We start from the raw sequence: 21595 nt of genomic DNA on the forward strand, positions 1-21595 counted from the left end.
TATCTCATAAATTACATCTTTTTTAAGCTTCAGCTTCTGCCACAGTATGTGTACTTTTATTAAAAAGGCTTCCAAATCCAAGATTTTCCAATACAACCAAAATGCTTACCAAGAGAATCACCTGAAATATCTCAAAATCCCAATTGAAATATTGTACTGCCAATCTGTTATTTAAAAATCTCTTTACTGAGCTAGAAGCTTTTGTGTCAAGGTTTTACACAAAGGAAAAATGAGAGCATACTTCCCCAGCCTGCAGACTCGAGACACCCACACAGGATTCTTTTTTAAAACGGCATTACAGCTTCCCTTCTCCGTTCTTTATCTCATTCCTAGACATTCACAAAAGTCTCCTTTCATTCAACAAAGTTTATTGTTTAGCTGGCTCTATTCTTGGATCCATACTTCACTTAAGATAATCACTATCAGTTTAAAAAAAATTTCTTACATATTGATTAACTTCCTCTGTTAATTTTATGTGGGCTCGAAGAATCAAGACCATGGCTTTCTCATCTTTATCTTTGTTTTCCTTCTCCCACCATTCCCGCTGATTTGCTGCCGAGTCCTGGGGGTCCCATCCTGACTTAATCATCTTTCTCAATTAGTTTCTTTTGTTTTTCCGCCAGGTGGCGGGTAAGGGGCCCTTCTGGTCCCCACTCGAGGTTACTTGCTTTATTGGCCATTCCTGGGTAGGACTAGAACCATTAGGAATCTACTCTCAGAGGTCCGCTTTCTACCTAGCGTGACTTGTAGTAGACCGTCTCCTGGCTACTGTCAGGTCACGTGTTCTGCTATTACACAAACTTATACAATTCTTAAAATGCATTTAAGCAATTCCCACAGTGCCCCACGCCTCCTTAACGACTACCTACCACCGTTATGTCTGCCGGTCAGACACCGTTATGTCTGTTTGGTTTCCGTTGGTCGCTGTGCACCGCCTGGTCCCCGGGGTATATTTTCAAATCACACTACTGGGTCCGGGAAGTGTCGCTCGGTATCATGATCCCACGGTCTAAGTGTGTTCCCTACGCCTACTTAGTTCCAGGCCGTCACGTGGGACAAAAGTCCTCTTAATTCAGGCTCAGACGAGGCGTTTGAGATATTAGACCGTCTCCTCGTGTCGATCAACCGGCGTCCACCTTCCACACCCTTTATAGTTAAAAATGTTTTATACTCACCCGGGTTTTTCCAAGGGCGTCCAGCGACTCCGGGAAATCCTGCCGACTACGCCACTGTTAGTGCAAATGTTTTCCTGGAAGAATCACTCGACACTCGGGGTCGGTTCCAACATCAAAACGGCCTTTATTACGCCAGCGGGGAGAGAGCCTCTGGTCCAACTCCAGGTACTCCACTCCACTGAACAAAGAAATTCAGCGATATTTATATGTTTTACAATAGTTCATTACAATTACTCAGCTCATGTCGGCTGGACACAATCCAATCATAACGATTACAAATCGATTCCACTGGGCCAATGGAATTGGGCCCCAGGCACCAGGGGACTGCATGATCATCTCATGTTTTAGATGGGGCTTATTGATGGCCCCGTGATATTCTCCAGACCCCCTTATCTCTACTGTCCTTGGGTTCTGCTTGCGCCTAACTTCCTTATCCTTACACAGTCAGAGGAATTTCTTTGTTCAGTATTCTGCTAGGACATCTTGTCTGTGGTTTGTTGATTAAGGATGTTCTGCTGAGCTCGCCCTTTCCAGTGTTCCTGTACACGGAACTGCAGTGTCATCATCTACCCAAAAACGTAGTCAAGCTAACTGTTAGCTGAATTCCCCTGGTGCTTTGCGGAATCCCAGGCAGCCATTTTATATCTGGCATTTTACACATACATACATGGATACATATATTCAGCAGGTGCCTTTGCCTTTGAAAGTGCCCTACAACAAAGCTCATAGGGGCTGAACTTGGTGGACTCACCGCCTGCTGCCGCCGAGTTTTCTGGACGGTCTCCCATCCAAGCAAGATTGGTGGTGGCCTTCCACTGGGAACCGCCCGCTGATGTCCACTGGCGCACAACTCACGCAAGTGTCCACCGGCCTGCCGAGCTGCCAGTTTGGTCTGGGCAGGAGTACGCTGCAGCAGGGGGAAGGACTGCTGCATGGAGACAGGTCTAACCTCAAAGGTAAGTAAGAAGACCTGCAAAAATAGGTTAGTAAACTTCTTTTCTTAATTTTTTCCCCCAGCGATTCAAGTGGATGGGGTCCCCTGAAGGTTTTCCAGTGTTTTTTTTTATTTTTTGAAAATTTTAAATTTTATATGTTCTTCCCTCCCTGGGCTCGACTCAATCCTCAGCATTACTTTGCCAAAGATTGCATTTGCTGCCGAGATTGGGAGCTCCCGCCCGTTGCCACCCATATTCAGGGCGTAAGTCGTTTTTTTGCTGCCGGGCTATCTTTCCAGGTCTTTTCCACGAAACACTCGCCCAAAGTACCGTCTGGTATCTCAGTGCTCCTTTGGGAGACACTTTAGCGGAACTTAGCTTCCACCAAGTTCGGGGCCATGGGATGCAAGGCAAAGTGGCAAGTTGGAACCAAAATTGGCTCAGAGGGAGGAAGTAAAGGGTAACGGTTGATGGGGGTTTTTGTGACTGGAAGGCTGTTTCCAGTAGGGTTCCGCAGGGCTCAGTACTAGGGGCTAGAATCTCCACATTTTTTTCATGGTTAATGCCCACTTAACGCCCATTTTACCGCTGAAATGATGTATAACGCCCATATATCGCCCATTTTGGCACAAAATGGAAACTGGTGGGCATTTTTAGGAAAATTATAGCCGAGCGTTACTTTCCCCATGTGCTTAATGCCGGGAAAAAATATTATCGCCCGATCACTTTTTTTGGGCGGAATCAGCAGAATGGGCAAAATCAACGCCCATAATATCGCCCAGCATTACTTTCCGCACAGAATTAACGCCGAGATTCAATATTAACGCCCGCCCACTGTTTTTTGTTGTAAAGAGCATATTTACCCAAACTAGCGGCCCTGGAGATTGCTCATCACCATTTTCACCACCTCGCACACATATCACCCACAATATCACTCGCTCAAAAAAATGTCCACAAAAAGTGGAACTAACCAGAATGAATGCCAGCGGTGTGGCTGGCAGTTATTAAATCCCACTCTTATATGAGGAGCTGATATCTGAAAGATTTGCCTGAAAGAGCGCTGATGTGAGTGACAATGCTGACACACTGCTGTGTGTGGGCAGGTCAGACATCAATGGTGCCCATCATCTTGGTGCCAGTTTAAAGTTTACGTTGATTGATGTTAAGTTGTATTTAACCCTTTCATGGTAAGGAATCACCAGTGTGTAACGGTCCAGCTATCTGAGAGAATGCGAAACAAGGTTATGTTCAATAACAAAAATTTAATACCAACATTGGACTGAAATCATTAGTATCACAGCCAATAACACCCAAACCCCACCCACACCCCACTTTTTCCACCATTGACATAAATCACATGGTCAACATGTCCAGCAACACAGAATACAAAGGCAAAGTAGGAGCATGGTCCCCAGCCCACATACATTATAACAAATTGCATACACCCAGATGGAGATATAACACAGCCATCACCTGCGCACATGCATCTCACTTTCCTTTCCGCTTCCCCTTATTCTCCCCACCTCTACCCCTTCCCCTTCTCGTTCCATAGCCCCTGGCCGATGAGCTCCTCAGGCAGTGCCTCATTGAGGGGAATGAAGGCCGATGCAGTCATTGCACGGGTACGGGGGCGGGGGGTGCTGAGGGGGCAAAATTTTCTGATGCAGAAGCAGGATCTTGGTCCTTGCTCTCATCTGTCGTTCACAGTGGTGGTGCAGAACCTAGGGGTGGAGTGTCGTGCTCCGGGACCACTGGGAGGCCTGTGGCAGCAGTGTTCCTGACTTTCGCCTCCAGGGACTCCGCCATCCGCGGAATGTAATCAGTCATGGTGGTCAACTGTCAGGATATGCCCCCCAATGCTTCGATGAGCTGCTCACCAATGTCTACAGTCCTCCTGGACAATTGTACCATCTCTTCGCTCTCATGTCATGCTTGTGGAACAGACCTGCAGAATCGCAGGAATTGAGCATTGCCATGCCGTTGCCAAGGACGGCCACACTTTACAGCAGAAGGTCAGAAAAAGTTTACACTACCGTCCATATCTTATCACTCGTGGTAACGCCCATTTTCAAAAGTGGAGACTGGTTTGAGAATGGGCGAGAAGCCGGCAATCTGAAAACCCTTTTTTACCGCCCACGCTGGAAATATTGCCCAACCACAAAAGTGGAGGTTCTAGCCCTAGGTCCCTTATTTTTTGTAGTATATGATTTAGACTTGAATGTAGTGGGTATGATTTAAGAATTTTGCAGATGATTCAAAAATTGGCTCTGTGGTTGATAATGAAAAAGCTGTAGACTGCAGGAAGATATCAATGAACTAGGCAGGTGGGCAGAACAGTGGCAAATGGAATTCAATGTGGAGAAGTGTGAGGTAATGCATTTGGACAGGGCTTAACAAGGCAAGGGAATACACATTAAATGGTAGGACACTGAGAAGTGTGGAGGAAAAAAGATACCATGGAATGCATGTCCACAGATCTCTGAAGGTAGCAGGCCATGTAGATAAGGTGGTTAAGATGGCATACAGATTTCTTGCCTTTATTAGCCAAGGCATAGAATACAAGAGCAGGGAGGCTATGCTTGAACTGTATAAAACACTAGTTAGGCCACATCTAGAGTACTGTGTGCAGTTCTGGTCACCACATTACAGGAAATATGTGATTGCACTAAAGAGGGTACAGAGGAGATTTACAAGGATGTTGCCTGAACTGGAGAATTTTAGCTATGAGGAAAGATTGGATAAGCTGGGTTTGTTTTCTTTGGAACAGACGAGGCTGAGGTGAAATCTTATTAAGGCGTATACAATTATGAGGGGCCTAGATATAGTGGTTAGGAAGGACCTATTTCCCTTAGCAGAGGGGTCAACAACCAGGGGGCATAAATTTAAAATAATTGGTAGGTTTAGAGGCAATTTGAGGGGAAATTATTTCATTCAGACGGTGGTGGGTATTTGGAACTCACTGCCTGAAAGGGTGGTAGAGACAGAAACCCTCACCACATTTACAAAGTGCTTGGATTTGCCAAAATGGTATCCTACCGTGCTGTAAATTTCTGAGTCTATGATCGCTGCAGGTTATACGTTGGAACGAGGTACCTCGTCGCTGACGGCAGCCACGAACCGGTCCGATCAGAGCCAAGCACTCGAGCATAGCGCCGGGGTAATCGATCGCAGCCAAAGAAAATTGGCCATTATGCATTAGCAAAACTTTTTTGTTTCCTGCCTTTAAATTGTGCCCCCAAGTTCATAGCCTACCTAACAATGCCTCCTGCAGCAGTCAGGGTTGTCATTTGGCGATGCTGCAGGGAGCAGAACTGAAGTTTGGGTCCGGGGCACCACTAGGTCAATGGGCAGAACAACGACATCACGATCTCCAGACGCAGGAGATTGTGGCGCTGGGGGTTACTGCTGCTGCAAATCTCTCGGGGAATTTAGCGGGAGTCATTTCTTTCGCCACGCATGGAGGTGACAACGGGAGGCGCAAAGACAATCAATTTCTAGGCCTTAAAGTTAAAGGTACTATATCTGAATGCACGAAGCATTCGCAACAAAATAGATTAATTAATAGTACAGATAGAAATAAATGGGTTTGATTTAATAGCTAACACAGAGATGTGGTTGCAGGGTGACTAAGGATGGAAACTAAATATTCCAGGATATTTGACTTTTAGAAGAGACAGGCAGAATGGAATGGGGGGGGGGGGGGGGGGGAGGTAGCGCTGATAATAAAGGAGGGGAAAAGAATCTTGGCTCGGAAAAAATGCAAAGTCAGTTTTTGGATGGAGCCAAGAAACAAGGAGCAGAAAACACTAGTGGGAGTAGTTTATAGGCACCCCTAACAGTAGTTGTCGGGCAGGGTATAAATCAGGAAATTAGAGATGCATGTAACAGGGGTAATATAATCATGGGGGACTTTAACTTTCATATAGACTGGGCAAACCAAAATTGCAGTAATAGTGAAGATGAAGAGTTCATGGAATGCATTCAAGATAGTTTTCTAGATCAGTATGTTGAGGAACCTACTAGGGAATTGGCTACGTTAGATCTAGTATTGTGCAATGAGACAGGGTTAATGAATAATCTTGTAATAAAGGGGCCTCTGGATAACAGTGATCATAATGTGATAGAATTTTATGTTGAGTTTGAAAATGATTTAGTTAAGTCCGAAACTAGGGTTCTAAATCTGAACAAAGCAAACTACGTAGGTGTGAGAGGCGAGTTGGGGAATGCGATTAAAAGATATGACAGTAGAAAAGCAATGCCAAACATTTAAAGAAATAATTGATAATTCGCAATAAATATATTCCCTTAAGGAAAAAAAATCATGGGAAAAGTGGTCCACCCATGGCTAACAAGAGAAATTAAAGATATTAGATTAAAGGAAAAGGTCTATAATGTTGCCAAAAAGAGTGTAAGCCTGAGGATTGGGAGGATTTTAGAGTTCAACAGAGGACCAAGATATTGATAAATAAACAGGAAAGAATATGAGAGTAAACTAGTGAGAGACATAAAAACAGACTGTAAAAGCTTCTATAGTTATGTAAAATGGAAGAGATTAACGAAAGTAAACATGGGTCCTTTGCAGGCTGAGATAGAAGACATTATAATGGAAAATAAGGAAATGGCAGAGAAATTAAACAAATATTTTGTGTCTGTCTTCACGGAAGATGTAAAATAAATTCCAGAAATAGTGGGGAACCAAGTGTCTAGTGCGAATGAGGAACTGAAAAAAATTATTAGTAAGGAAATACTGGAGAAATTAATGGGACTGAAAGCTGATAAATCACCTGGACTTGATGGCCTACATCCTAAGGTTATAAAAGAGGTGGCTATCGAGATAGTGGATATATTGGTTGTCAGCTTCCAAAATTCCATAGATTCTGGAATGGTTCTCGGGGATTGGAAGGTAGCAAATGTAACCCCACTATTTAAGAAAGGAGGGAGAGAAAACGGGAACTATAGACCAGTTAGCCCGACATCAGTAGTAGGAACTATGCTAGAATCTATTATTAAGGATGTGGTAACAGGGCACTTAGAAAGTATTAATAGGATTGGGCATAATCAACATGAATTTATGAAAGGGAAATCGTGTTTGACAAATCTGAAGAGTTTTTTGAGGTTGTAACGAGCAGGTCAGATAAGGGGGAACCAGTGGATGAAGTGTATTTGGTTTTCCAGAAGGCATTCAATAATGTGCCGCACATAAGGTTATTAAACAGAATTAGGGTTCATGGGATTGGGGACAATATCCTCGCATGGATTGAGGATTGGTTAACAGACAGAAGAAAGTGGGAATAAACGGGTCATTTTCGGGTTGGTAGACTGTAACTAGTGGGGTACCGCAAGGATCAGTGCTTGGGCCTCAGCTGCTTACAATCGATACCAATGATTTGGATGAGGAGACCAAATGTAATATATCCAAGTTTGCTGATGATACAAAGCTAGGTGGTAATGTAAGTTGTGAGAAGGATGCAAACAGGCTGCAAGGGGATATAGACAGATTAAGCGATTGGGCAAGAACATGGCAAATGGAATATAATGTGGAGAAATGTGAAGTTATCCACTTTGGTAGGAAAAATAGAAAAGTAGAATATTTTTGAAATGATGAGATTGGATATGTTGGTGTTCAGAGGGACCTGGGTGTCCTTGTTCACAAATCACTGAAAATTAATATGCAGGTACAGCAAGCAATTAGGAAAGCAAATGGTATGTTGGCCTTTATTACAAGAGGATTTGAGTATAATAGTAAAGACGTCTTACTGCAATTATATAGGGCCTTGGTGAGACCACACCTGAAGTACTGTGTACATTTTTGGTCTCCTTACCCGAGGAAGGACATACTTGCCATTGAAGGCGTGCAACAAAGGTTCACCAGACTAATTCTTGGGATGTGGGGATTGTCCTATGAGGAGAGATTGGGTAGACTAGGCCTATATTCTCTAGAGTTTGGAAGAATGAGAGGTGATCTCATTGAAACATACAAAATTCTTAGAGCTAGACAAGGTAGGTGCAGGGAGAATCTTTCCCCTGGCTGGGGAGTCTAGAACCAGGGGTCACAGTCTCAGAATAAGGGGTCAGGTATTTAGGACGAGATGAGGAGACATTTTTTCACTCGATGGTGAGTCTTTGGAATTCTCTACCCTAAAGGGCTGTGGATGCTCAGTTGTTGAGTATATTCAAGGCAGAGATCAAGTCTTTTTGATATTAAGGGCAACAAGGGATATGGGGAGAGTGCAGGAAAATGGAGCAGAGGGAGAAGATCAGCCATGATGTTATTAAATGGTGGAGCAGGCTCGAAGGGCTGAATGGCCTACTCCTGCTCCTAATTCTTATGTTTTTATGTACTGATATATTAATAATTAACAACTTGTATTTATATAGTGCGTTTAACGTAATATAACAGCTTAAAGCGCTTCATAGGAGTGTTATCAAAAGCAAATTCACAGAGCTGAAAGGTTTATACTGATGTATCCCAATAAAGGATCTGTGCTGTAATATTTTGCAAGCTTCGTTGTCAGCAAAATGTCTTTTGCTTGAACTTCTGACCAGGTGGCCTCAGTGATTCAAACACATAAGCACTATTCTGCTTATCCTGTGGATGCAGCAATAAATAGACTGAAACATAACACATCAGGAACTGTGCAGAGTGCATGTGAAAATTGTCAATTAAACAACAATTGAGAAGCATAGGGATACAAAGCAGATTTCTCATTACTAATATTGCTCAGAAACAAAAAAAAGTTTGGAAACAAAGTAATTTTTATTGCACGTAATGAATAGTTCCATCTACTCAATCAACAAAGACAGAACTGTAAATTACAACATTGACAAATTTAACGAAAAATAATAGGACTGACACTTATAGCTTGCCACACTTTGACAAAAACTACATTATAATTATGAACACTGCACATTATTGACATTCCAAAAATTGTGCTGGGCTTGTGTGATAATCCAGTGATACTCCATGGTAACTAACAATTCCTTGGAAAATTTGGTCCAGATTGTTATACTAAGGGGCCGAACTTGCCCCTTTACGCTGGGCCATTTAGCGCTGCTAGCTAGCACTAACAGAGTGCAAATGAATTAGCGTGCGGGCAGAGCAATCACATTAACCTATGCGGAACTGTCCCCGGGGCTCTGCCCAAAGTAGTTTGCGCTGCAACCAGCGCAATGGTGCAGCGCAAGCACATCGATGACATCACCGCCGTGCGTGGCAACCTCTCTGGAGAAATTGCCCCGCGAGATGCGAGGTCGGCGAGGGGAGATGCCACTGACAGCTTCTCGGTGCGAGAAGCTGTGGTGCCCTGGCCACCTTTAAAGGGGAGGTGATAGCGCGGCGGCCGGGATCTTTTTTCAGTCGGTCCGACAATGGCGGCCGCTGGTTTGGCCGGGCCACCAACATGCAACCCGGCACGCCCTCTTGGGTGCCTGGCCACTGGCCCGGCTGGCACTCTCCCTGGTGGCCCAGTGGACACCACTAAAGAGACTGCAGTGTTTGCAGAAGCCCTCCCCTTTAAAAGGGGATGGACTTTGTGAGGCATCAGTGTGACATGGTACGTCTGCACCATGCTGGCTTTATCAGTGTCGCGCTCATGTGCTGATCGCAGTACTGAGCATCGCGCTCCGTGAACAGCGGGGGAATGCTGCGTTACCGTAGGTAACATTTTTTTTCAACAAAGAGCTCAAATCAATGCCAGGGTCGGCACTTTCTGCGTCAGCGCAAAAAAACTTTCCCCAAACCCAGCGCGGGGCAATTTTGGCCCTAACTGTCAAACAGGCAGATCCTATTTTCATTGGTGTGAATTCTTATTCTACTGAAAGCAACATTTTTCATTCCTAAACAAAATTATGAAATAAGCGTTGGCATTTCCTATTGTTACATCAATTGCACTAATTTCAATTTATCCTACAAAAACCATTAACTGCCTTTACTGATCGATTATTACCACAGACTTTAAAGTAATTTCAAATTTAAGGAGCTATGTTTAATAAATACATCTTAAATACATTTTATAAACAGAAATTTGGTGAAATGCTCATCCTAATTTACCAGAAGCAGAATTAAAATAACAAATGCCAGAACAGACTCGGGCTCAAATCTGGTAACCCCCCAATCTGTACAGTACAGGACTACACTGTGTACTGAGTCTTTGGAGAGCAAGATCCATTTACGTCAGCAACTTTTAAAGTTATGATTAATTAAAAATATAGGTTACTCTAAACTAAGCTTGATGCTTGGAATCCAGATCCCAAAACAAGCATTCCTGCCAATGTTAGGATGAGACCAGGTTCATCAATTTTTCATCCACAAAAGCAACAGAAACAACATTTAGAAGATTCTTTTGACAGGGTCTAGACATCAAATTGATAATCATTGCATGTAGTTCATTTTAATACTGAGCTCATTTAATGCATTGATTTTTAAATCTGGCATAAACAGAATAGACAATGGAATCCATACATCGTCCCATATACTGTTCACTACTGTATACTTCATCTATATTCTATTAGGCAACAGGCAAATAAATACAAGAAACTGGAATTTCTAAGATGATTTATCAATAATTGACAACCTAATTAAACAAATTTAACAGAGTAGTCTTCATTTCATAAAGTTGAATGGCTGAAATGGAATCATTTTTTGGCAAAATGTCACATAATGGTAACTCTTTCTGGAGATGCTTGAAGAACTATTGTTGAAGTGTCACCTGTGAATTGGCTCTTTTCCCAACCCTTGCGTATTATTCTCAATCTTCTACTGATGCACGGAAGAAGCAAAATAACTTTCCCAACGATGACTGTGAAAGGTAGAATAAGAGCTAGCACAAAGTTTGGTGGAGTGTAAAACCTGTAGTACTGCTCCTCAAAGGCTCGTTTCCATCCATAAATCAGAACATGGAAGGTGCTGATAAGGAGGGCCACATAACCAAGTGTAGACTTGAAGAGAAAAGGATAGAATTTTTTTAGTAAAATCTATTTTCATCATTCACTTTGATAAATTTTGCACTCAACTTTTCTCTAAATTGTAACCTTTAGTAGAATCACGTACTTTAATGAATGAAAATCTATATATTTTAAAAAAAAGTAAAATACTACCGATGCTGGAAATCGGAAATAAAGACAGAAAATGCTGGAAATACTCAGCAGATCAGGCAGCATCTGTAGAGAAAAACAGAGTTAACACTTTGGGTCAATGACCTTTGAAAGATCATTGACCTGAAACGTTAATGCAGTTTCTCTCTCTACAGATGCTGCCTGACCTGCTGAGTATTTCCAGCATTTACTGTTTTTATTCCATATAGTTTAATTATGTATCATGTGCTTTTTCCCCAAATACGAACCGTTGTTCCATCAAGTGGAAACGCTATGGAAACTCATAGTGTGTTAGTTGTCACAGGGATAAAGGCCTAGCTCTGTCAAGCCCGTGTAGTGGCTGATGTGCAACGGTCACCACACATTAAAAAAAAGCTCACGCATAGGCATCTTCCACCCCCTCAACTGGGGTTCAGGACTGGAACATCAGGTTCTTCATTGAAACATCTGTGAACTCTCATGGAAGCAAGTCATCCTCATTCGAGGGACCGCCTATGATGTTAAGGCTTATGTAAGACAAAGGCATTTATGTCTATGATGTATTATTGATTAGATTCTCTCTTGTTGGTCTTGCATACATACACAGGATTAAATCTAAGGGTAACCTGAAGAAAAATAGCACCAGCTTTTTGATGGAGTCAGATGATTGTCTCCCTGGCATCTATAGCAGACATAGATTTGATTTGATATAGTGTTATTGTTCCACTTGCCGAATTTGAGAAGATCTTGTAGCTATAGTATAGTGCCTGGGATTCTCTTTCATCTCTGGCTTTCATTATGTTTATCTAGATATCAGGCACACTCATTGGAGATGCAAGGTCTGCTTACATGAGTAACCAGTAACACTGAACCAAAGACTATAAAAAAACAAAAATGTTATAATGGGATATAAAAATCTGTCCCATTATATCTATATTCATACTTTGTTTACATCTGGTGTTCAAAATTAATCTGCAAAAGATTTTGATAGATTTATGAGATATTAGTGGTGCATTGCTGCATTATCATTGATATAATTCATCTATTACATTCTATTGTGGATTTGTTCTTGTACAGCTGGAGCCAGTGGGAGTGCCAATTGATCTAGTGTTGTGTGAAGTAGTGCAGGCCTCAGATGTTAATGTTCTGAACATTCTGTTCAAATGAGTTTAGTGGAAACATAAATTTCAGTAACTAAACCCAAGAACACCAGCAGCCCCAGGAATTTTCTCTGGGCTGGCAATTCTTTTTCAGGTTTCAGCTCACATACTGTGAAATTGCATAATTTACAGTAATAATGCTAGTCAGATGTAATGAGTAGTTTTATTACCGTAATATTGTTATGATAAATATATACAGATTTTTTAAATGCTTTAAAGACTTTACTTCTGCCCTGCCACTTCACTTTTTCTCCATATTCTCTTTGATAATTAGAAATGCAAGTTCTTTTCTTTCTTTCTTGTCTTCCCTCGTCTTTCTGTTTCACCATTTAACTTTTCTTTTATTAATTTTGTTTTTAAATAACTTTTTTTCTCACCTGCCTTCATTGACCGGCAGTCAATTCTGGAACGAAAACCCCGATCTAGCTCAAGGCTACATTTATACTACAGATCCAAGACTGGTAGATGCTGTGCAGGTTCCAGCCTGGTTGAAGAATCTTACAGCACAGAAGGAGGCCATTCAGCCCACCGTGTCAGTGCCGGCTCTTTAAAAGAGCTGTCCGATATAGTCCCACACCCTGGCTTTTTCCCCATAACCATGCAAATTAGTCCTCTTCAAGTACCTGTCGAATTGCCTTTTGACAGTTCCAATGGAATCTTGTTCCACCATCCTTTCAGGTAGTACGTTCCAGATCTTAACTACCCACCGTGTGAAGACATATCTCTACATTACCCCTCTAGTTCTTTGGCCAATTATTTCAAATCTATAACCTGTAGTTATCGACCCACTTGCCAGAGGAAACAATTTCTCCCTACTTACTCTATCAAAACCCTTCATCATTTTGAATACCATTATTAGGTCTTCCCTTAACCTTGTCTGCGCTAAGGAGAACAATCGCAGCTTCTCCAATCTCTCCACATAACTGAAGTCCCTCATTCCTCTACACCCTCTCCAAGGCCTTGATATTCTTCCTAAAGTGTGGTGCGCAGAACTGTATACAATACACCAGCTGAGGCCGAACCAGAGATTTGTAAAGGTTAGCGTGATTTCCTTGTTTTTATGTTCAATGCCCCTATTTACAAAGCCAAATATCCCATATGCTTTCTTAACCTTCTTATCAACTTGTTTGCACCTTCAGGTCCCTTTTGCACTCTCTCCTTTCTTCTGTATTCTATTCCTTCAGAAATGAACACCAGTACTTTCTTTGCATTCTTTATGGCCTTATCAACTTATATTGCTACTTTTAGTAATTTATGTACCTGTATTCTCAGATCGCTTTGCTCCTCTACCACTTTCATTTCTTACTATTCAAGTAATAAGTGGCCTCCTTTCCCATCCTGCCAATATAAACTACCTCACACTTCACCTCCCCAAGACATTCAATGACATTACCATCGCCAAATTCCCTGACCATCAACATCTAGCGTTCGTCATTGACCAGAAACTCAATTGGACCAGTCACATAAAGGCTGTGGCTACTAGAGCAGGTCAGAGGCTAGATATTCTGCAGCGAGTGTCTCGCCTTGTGACTCTCCGAAGCCTCTCCACCACCTACAAGGCACAAATCAGGAGTGTGATGGAATACTCTTCACTTGCCTGGATTGGTGCAGCTGAAAAAACATTCAAGAAGCTTAACACCATCCATGACAAAGCTGTCCACTTGACTGACAGCCTATCCACTGGTTTAAACATTCACTTCCTCAATCACTGGCGCACCATGGTTGCAGTGTGTACTATCTACAGGATTCACTGAAGCAACTCGCCAAAGCTTCTTCCGCAGCACCACCACTTAGAAAGACAAGGGCAGCAGGTGCATGGGAACACCATCATCTTCATGTTCTCCTCCAAGTCACACACCATCCCCACTTGGACATATATCGTCGTTCCTTCATCATTTCTTGGTGAAAATCCTGGAATTCCTGCATAACAGCATTGTGGAAGTAACTTCACCACATGGACTATAGCAGTTCAAGAAGATTCACCACCACCATAATCAAGGGCAACTAGGGGTGGGAAATAATGCCAGCCTTGCCAGCGATGTCCACATTCCAAGAATGAATTAAAAAAGGAAAATGTTTACTTAGTGCTGGGCAGAAAACTGGCAGTTGCGTATCAGCCGCTGTTATATTCAATGGAAAGGAAAATCTGCTGGGTGTATTACGAGCGGCCAATCTCCAACACCGAGTTTACTGCCCATCGGTGAAAGTTAAAATCTACCCCATGATCTCATGCCATCTCTGTAAATGATAAATATTTGTGGAAATATATCAAGATTATGCTAAATCATCGACAGTGTGCTAATACCCAAGCTGGATTTAATATTTGTATTTGTTTCTAACATTGGGGTTTCTGCAAGAAGTCATCTCCTAAAAAACATTTCTATCCATGTGGTTTTTTTATACTCTAGTTTGCTGTGTGTAGGGGAGGACGAAAACCCCCTCATTTTACCCAGAAAGAAAAGGGCCGTGGGATCAGTCTGTGCTGTGAATTGAAACCGATGGAAGGAAAACTTTGAGACACAAATGAATGGAGACCCCCCCCCCCCCTCAGTGTTTGGACTTATAGGAAAGGGAATTTAATTTGGAACTATCTACCAGAAAGTTTGAAATCCTAAAGTGCACATGGAAGAAACTACGAACTTTAATCGAATTTGGGATTTTTTAAAAGGTGTATGTTGGGTCTGCAAGAAAAGGGGTGGAGTCAATATCAAAAGGGCCAGTTTGGACATTGGAACTAATCAAATTGTCTGGGAACTGTATACCCTCGAAACTCGCCCCTTGAAAACATTAGCATTTAAACAATGCCACATACATATTCCAACACCTTTTTCATAGGCATAGAAATATCTGGCTCAGGCCAGACTAGCACAATGGCTACAGGAGGCCAATGCAATCAACACCCACTCAAACCTTGAGTAGGTTAAGATCAGTGGAAAAAAAAACCTAAAACCCTAAAACTGCTGCATTTTCAAAATCAAAAAGTCCACCAATGAGAAGAATCGACTTCAGCAGGAGAGGCGGACTGGATAATCTGGCTATAAAAAAAGGGGTTTCTGACGTAGTGAAAAAGAAGTGATGATTTTCCCTGCCCTCGTCATCCAACAACCACAACCACAAGCTTCTCGACACTGAAGGAAAACCAGTGTCCGAAGACACCGAAGATAGAAGAAACAAACCACCAGACTGCGGAAGGCACAGTAGTGAGTATAACCTCTGGTCCCCAGAACTCCCAACTCAGTTAGGCCAGGAAAGGTGGGAGGTTGGGCATTGTACTGCTAAACTGGTGTAAAGATTTTCGTTGGGTCCGTTTTAGTGGGATTTAGGGGGATTGTTTTGTTGGTGTATTGCTGTTTGTTGAGTTACACCGTGTCAAATAAATTGGAAGCCTAAAGTTCCTCTTGGAATCACCTTGTCTCAGTTCTATTGTATTACATCTCCTGATCGTGAGTCTTATGTCAGAACCATGTAAGGGAAGCTAGGAGCGCCTCGAAAACGCTCAACTGTGTGTCACAGGCTAGGGAAGAAGGGGTTAGGAGTGTTTGACACTCACAGGTGCCTCACAGGCTAGGCATAAGCTGTGGGGATGCACGAGTCTCAAAACCCCCTTCATAAGCTGTGGACACAGTCTCTCCAGGGGTGCTCTTGCAGCACTCAGGGTACCTCACAGGCCAGGCATGAGCTGTGAGGGCAGAAGCCCAGAGACACCCAAGGCACAACAACCCTGTGAAAACCCTTTACATGTGGTTGTGTCAAGCTTTTACATTAGTTCCTAGCCAGCTGGTAGATCATTTCAGAACCTAGCTATTTCTAAGTGGTGTTATTGAGCCTCTATTGTCTGTGAGATTGTATCTAGTATTTTATGCTACACCTCAAATGTCTGTAAACTTGGGTTAACTGCTGAAATAGTTTTCAAGAAAAAAACAAGCCTGTATGATACACAATTTGCTTCAAAATTATAACTCCTTGTTGATGATGGGGTGTGCTAGAAGAGGCATGTATAATTTATATTTAGTTACAATTTTTGAGATTGAGGATCATAAATTCCTGGGGTTGGGGCTGGGGTGGGGTGTCAGTTGCACAGCAGATTGCTCGTGGTGGAAGACGAAATTAGGAACAGAATCTAAATCCGCCAGGGTTTTAACCCTTTTCAGCCCCATCAGTAACCCCGGTAGTTTCAGGGGAGGGTGCATAATACACCTCCCACAAATGGCAGACATATTATAAAGGAAAGTAAATAAGGAAAACGCATCATATAACAGTTTCCTCATTTACACCCTAAGCAATGCTGAACGATCGGGATGTCCAGAGACTCCCTGCCATTCAGAGTGATTGACCAGATTGTCTAAATAGGCAGAAGAGAAAAGCCACATTTTCAATAATTATTTGGAGACCACTGCTTAGATCCATGGGCTTGCTGACATTTCAACACTATACTGCATAGAAACTCCACTCGCCAATCCACACGATGGACAGACATCCCAAAAGAGCATGGGGCCCACCCAACATATGCAAATTAACTTGAGCCCTGGGGCATCGAAAAGAGGCATTCACCAGCTCCGCTCCCTCCATGTCATCCCCAAAAATCGCAATGCCATAAAATTTAAATATGGGAAAAGGCATTTTATGAACATCTATTGTGCTTAAACCATTGGAGCAACATAAATACAAAACATGGACATTGAATGCCTTTGGAAAAACAATTTGAAGTTACGTTTTCAGTTTTCAAAATCAAGTAATATTCTCATTTCTCAAGAATAGACCAACTGCTCCATCACAAATTTCAGCACTTTCGAGGATAGGCACATCATGCACCTGCCTACAATTGTAAGAAATAAAAAACTGCCGATGCTGGAAATCTGAAACGAAAACAGAAAATACTGGAAACACTCAGCAGGTCAGGCACAGCATCTGTGGAGAGAAGCAACAAATCAGTATTTCAGACATTGCCCATCAGACTCAGAAATGAGCATCTTATTCGAAGAAAGTGAGCAATGGAAAGGGTGAGTGTGAGAGACATATACACAAGAAGAAAAAAAGATGAGCTGTAAAGTGATTCGGCAGAGAACAGGAGATGGTTAACTAACAAAAATGATAACATAAAATAAAAGGAGGCACGATTAGAGGAAAAAAAAAGATATATACAAGAACCAGAAAATGTTTGAATAGTTAAAGCAGGTTAGCTAAGTTGGAGAGGGAAGTGTGAAAACCTGGCAAAGTGGAGCAGGCCTCCCCTCCCAACTTATTTACGGTTTTCACCGAATAATGAAGAGAGTTGTGGAATTTAAAACTCAAAACACCAGGAAAAAAATAAATTGCAGAATATCATTTAAGAAAAATAGAATTTAATTTATTTAATCACTGTAAACCAATGGTCCTGATATTATTCCCAAAATTGAATAAATACTCTCTTGCTAATGTTTATTTCAACACAAAAAGTTTGCTCCACCAAAATGTCTACCACAGCAATTACACGACTACAAACTCAGTGGCCTTAAAGATGGAAATATCTCCATCCACATGAACAGTTCAGGATAAACATTTCCAAATCTCTGAATTATCTGTTACAGCTGTAGATTGTATGCAAATTCTGTCCTTCCAAAAAGAAAAAATAAACTATTAACTTCTACCACATATGTTACTTGGTAATAAAAATAATAGGAACAATGAATGTAAATGAGTTAATTTCCTGATAGCACTTTCAGTGGTGCATTTTATAACAATTTAGTTTTAAATTTCTGAATCCTTTATGGGGGCGACAGTGGTCTTGGGAAGTAGCACAACATGGGCGATAGCAAATTGGCATCCGGATATACACCCCGCCCGATTTTCTTTTCTATTGTCTTCAATGATAAAGAAAAACAGGCAGGGTGTAAAACGGGCTGCCGATTCGCTATCGCTTGTTTTGCGCTTCGACCCAAAACCAAACTCACCCCTCTTGAGTCCAAATTGAGGCCTTATTAGTAACGGGCTAATTGTTGGTAACTCCTACATGGCAAGTGAGCCCCAGGTGGGCAGAGGAAACGTTTCAAGGACACCCTCAAAGCCTCCTTGATAGAATGCAACATCCCCGCTGGCACCTGGGAGTCCCTGGCCAAAGACCGCCCTAAGTGGAGGAAGAGCATCTGGGAGGGCGCTGAGCACCTCAAGTCTCGTCGCCGAGAGCATGCAGAAAACAAGCACAGGCAGCAGAAAGCGCGTGCGGCAAACCAGACTCCCCACCCATCCTTTCCTCCAACGACTGTCTGTTCCACCTGTGACAGAGACTGTAATTTGCGTATTAGACTGTATAGTCACCTGAGAACTCACTTTTGGAGTGGAAGCAAGTCTTCCTCGATTTCGAGGGATTGCCTATGATGATAAGCATTGTTCTTCATGTTCTCTGAAAGCTTCACCATTTTGTAACATCCTGTGAATCTCTGTGCTAACAGTTCTCTCCTGTTCTATTTGACATAACAGTTAAAATAACGTTCATTTCACTATACTAGTTTCGCAAAGATGTAGTTACAATAGTCCACATCCACTGCTGGGAAGTCCAAGATATATTTCTAAATATAATCTCCAATTATAGTTTAAGCAGCTAACTTCAGAATCTGGATCAGTGAACTCCGAACATTCTGTAAATTGTCAGTTTTAATCAATTTTCCTCATTTCTATGCAAGTAGCATTTGTGTACAAAGGAACTTTGTATTTATTCATTATTGTGAAACATTCCAGCAATGCCTGGTATCTTTATGAACAATTAGAGGGGTGTGTCAATGCAGAGCCGTATGCTGTAATTAAAAGTTTTCTGATTAATTCCAAGACCAGCAAAGTAAACAAGCACCGTATTGTAATTGTTGCTAACCTAAATAATACAAAAGTAGACGGATGAGATTTAAGATTTCACGGTCAGAATCATTTTACTGTCATCTTTACTACGGATGACAATAGGCGAGATTTTGCTACTCGTTGGACTTGCACTTTCCCATAGACTTTCTATGAGGTTTTGTACGGCAAGTTGCTGTCAGCGGGACATCCAAACGGGCATCTGGGACCTATGTGAACAGAGCAAGCAACTGTGTAATTCCTTAACCAATCAGATTGAAGAATCGTTAATGAACAGCGCCGAATCTGAACCAGGAAGTGTCACTTAGAATAGTGAATTCAATGTCAAATCAGGTACAGAAAGTGAAATAAAAAGATCGAAAGAAAGATTGAATTAAGAGAGACCTAAAGGAGACAGAATTAAAAAAAAATAATTAAATAAAAATCTCTAATAATAATTAAGAGCTGAAGGTATGAGACTCCACACTTATAAAAGTTAATATTCAGTGCCAGGGAGGTTGTTGGGCAGTAATTAAAAAGGTACTTAGACTGGAATGAACAAACCCTAAATTTTTGTGGTGAGTTTAGTCTATATCTATGACGTCAGTACAGGAACTTCATGCATTCAACACATTTGATTGGGAGCCAGGTGGTGAAATGCCATTTTCTTGCAGCTTAAGAGCGGCGCATCTTGGACAGCAATATCTGGATTTTCATGTTTAACTGCACAGCTCCGCTCGCTGGAAGTTGCTGTCCGATTTGCGCATAAATAACAGTGAGTGTTGTTAGCCTCACCATTATTTTCACAGCAAAATCTGGGTCAATGATTCCAAGCATTACAGTATGTAAAATAGTGCAACATGCTGCCACTTCAATTGTTGTTGTTGAGTGGGAGCACCAAGAACGAATAGCTAATCATCCAGCTTATTCTGAAAGTGACCAACTTCCCACGAAAGGGTAGGGCTCATTAGAGATCTTAAGGGTAATCTGTGTGTGGAGGCAGGAGACGTCGGTAAGGTTCTTAATGAATATTTTGCGTCTATTTTTACAAAGGAGAGGGGCAACGCAGACAGGGAGGGGGAGTGTAAAATATTAGATTAAATAAACATAGTGAGAGAGGAAGTATTAAGAGGTTTAGCAGCTTTGAAAGTGGATAAATCCCCAGGCCCGGGTGAAATGTATCCCAGGCTGTTAAGCGAAACAAAAGAGGAAATAGCAGAGGCCCTGACCATCATTTTCCAACCCGATCTGGCTTCATGTGTGATGCCGGAGGACTGGTGGGCTGCTAATGTGGTACCTTTGTTTAAAAAGGGATAGACCGAGTCAGAAGGATTTCAAAAAGTTTCCCTAACTTCCTTTGTCCAACAAGACCAAGACAAAGCAGTGCACAATAAGTTGCTCAGAAATCCAGCAATGTAACTTTAAGAACAAGGCTCCGACAAAAGAGAACAGGCCTCCCTTGCAGCACCCATTTTATACAGACATTCAGCCTTGGGTACATTTAAGGCATCCAAAATGCATTATGAGGTGCACTGCTCATCTAAATTCAATTTGCCCTGTAATGAGTCTTGCGAACAAAGCACTTCTCAATCAGATAGTCATGTGCTGTGTACATCAGGCCTCAGGCAACTGGCCTGTTAATAAAAGAGACTCCATATGCTGCATCAGTCCCAGTGCAGAGAACACAGCCCTGTTTTTTTTTGTTCCAGCAACATTTTTTAAAAGCAAACTCTTCGGTTTAGGGAAAAACTCAGCCGTTATATAATGCCTAGGTCAAATAGCTTGTTTATAAAAAAGAAAGTTGATCTTTTCCTAACCCTGCTTACATTAAAGGGCCATGATTTTTTACTTAGGAACTGTATTGCAGTGATGTGAGGCATGGATCTTTATTTTTCACCAAATCAAAATGGTTTGACAAACATGGTAAGGGACTAGTAAGGCCTTCTCTGCAGGCTTGCGTTTAAAGTGCACATTAGAATACAGTACGTGAACTATCCCCCCTGAAGTTCAATAGTTCTATTACTGAATGGCAAGTAAACCACTTTTTAAGCTTTCACCAGATATTTGTCGATGAGGAAGGCTATTTGGCTCACCTTAGTTCATCCATCCAGAACTCCTAACATTCATTCTTAAACAATTAAAGGTTTTTGCTTTCACTACTTCATGTTTATATTGATCATTCTTTGTGTGAAGAATTTCCTGATTTCAGTCCTAAAGTTATCTTTTAGAAGTTTGAATCTATGTCCCTTAATTCTACTCCTTTAATTTAATTTAAAATAATGTTCCAAGTTAACTTTTTCTTTAACTCGAACAATCGAAACCCCATATAAGAACATCTCTCAAATGCCTCTTTTCTATGTTGTAAAGCCCAAATCTTTCCTCATAACTCAGTTCTCTGACATCCCTTCTCTGCACTGAAGATTTATTTGCTTTAAACCTGTTTAGCCTG

At 41.8% G+C, this 21595-nt stretch overlaps 1 protein-coding gene across 3 annotated transcripts in view; it reads right to left on the reverse strand.

Moving 5' to 3' along the window:
- Window positions 1-8848: 8848 nt before the first annotated feature.
- The window catches only part of LOC139264617 (metalloreductase STEAP2-like), a 52605-nt gene continuing 39858 nt past the window's right edge, over window positions 8849-21595 (reverse strand). For 2 of the 3 annotated variants that reach the window (XM_070881358.1, XM_070881357.1), the window contains exon 6: window positions 8849-11047. In XM_070881358.1, coding sequence (XP_070737459.1) covers window positions 10763-11047 — 285 coding nt within the window. In that variant the 3' untranslated portion in view covers window positions 8849-10762. Of the gene's footprint in view, window positions 11048-19214; window positions 19377-21595 lie in introns of those variants that run through there. The other variant, XM_070881359.1, reaches the window with a different exon arrangement.

Source organism: Pristiophorus japonicus, chromosome 5, assembly GCF_044704955.1.
Source record: "Pristiophorus japonicus isolate sPriJap1 chromosome 5, sPriJap1.hap1, whole genome shotgun sequence".
Lineage (NCBI taxonomy): Eukaryota > Metazoa > Chordata > Chondrichthyes > Pristiophoridae > Pristiophorus > Pristiophorus japonicus.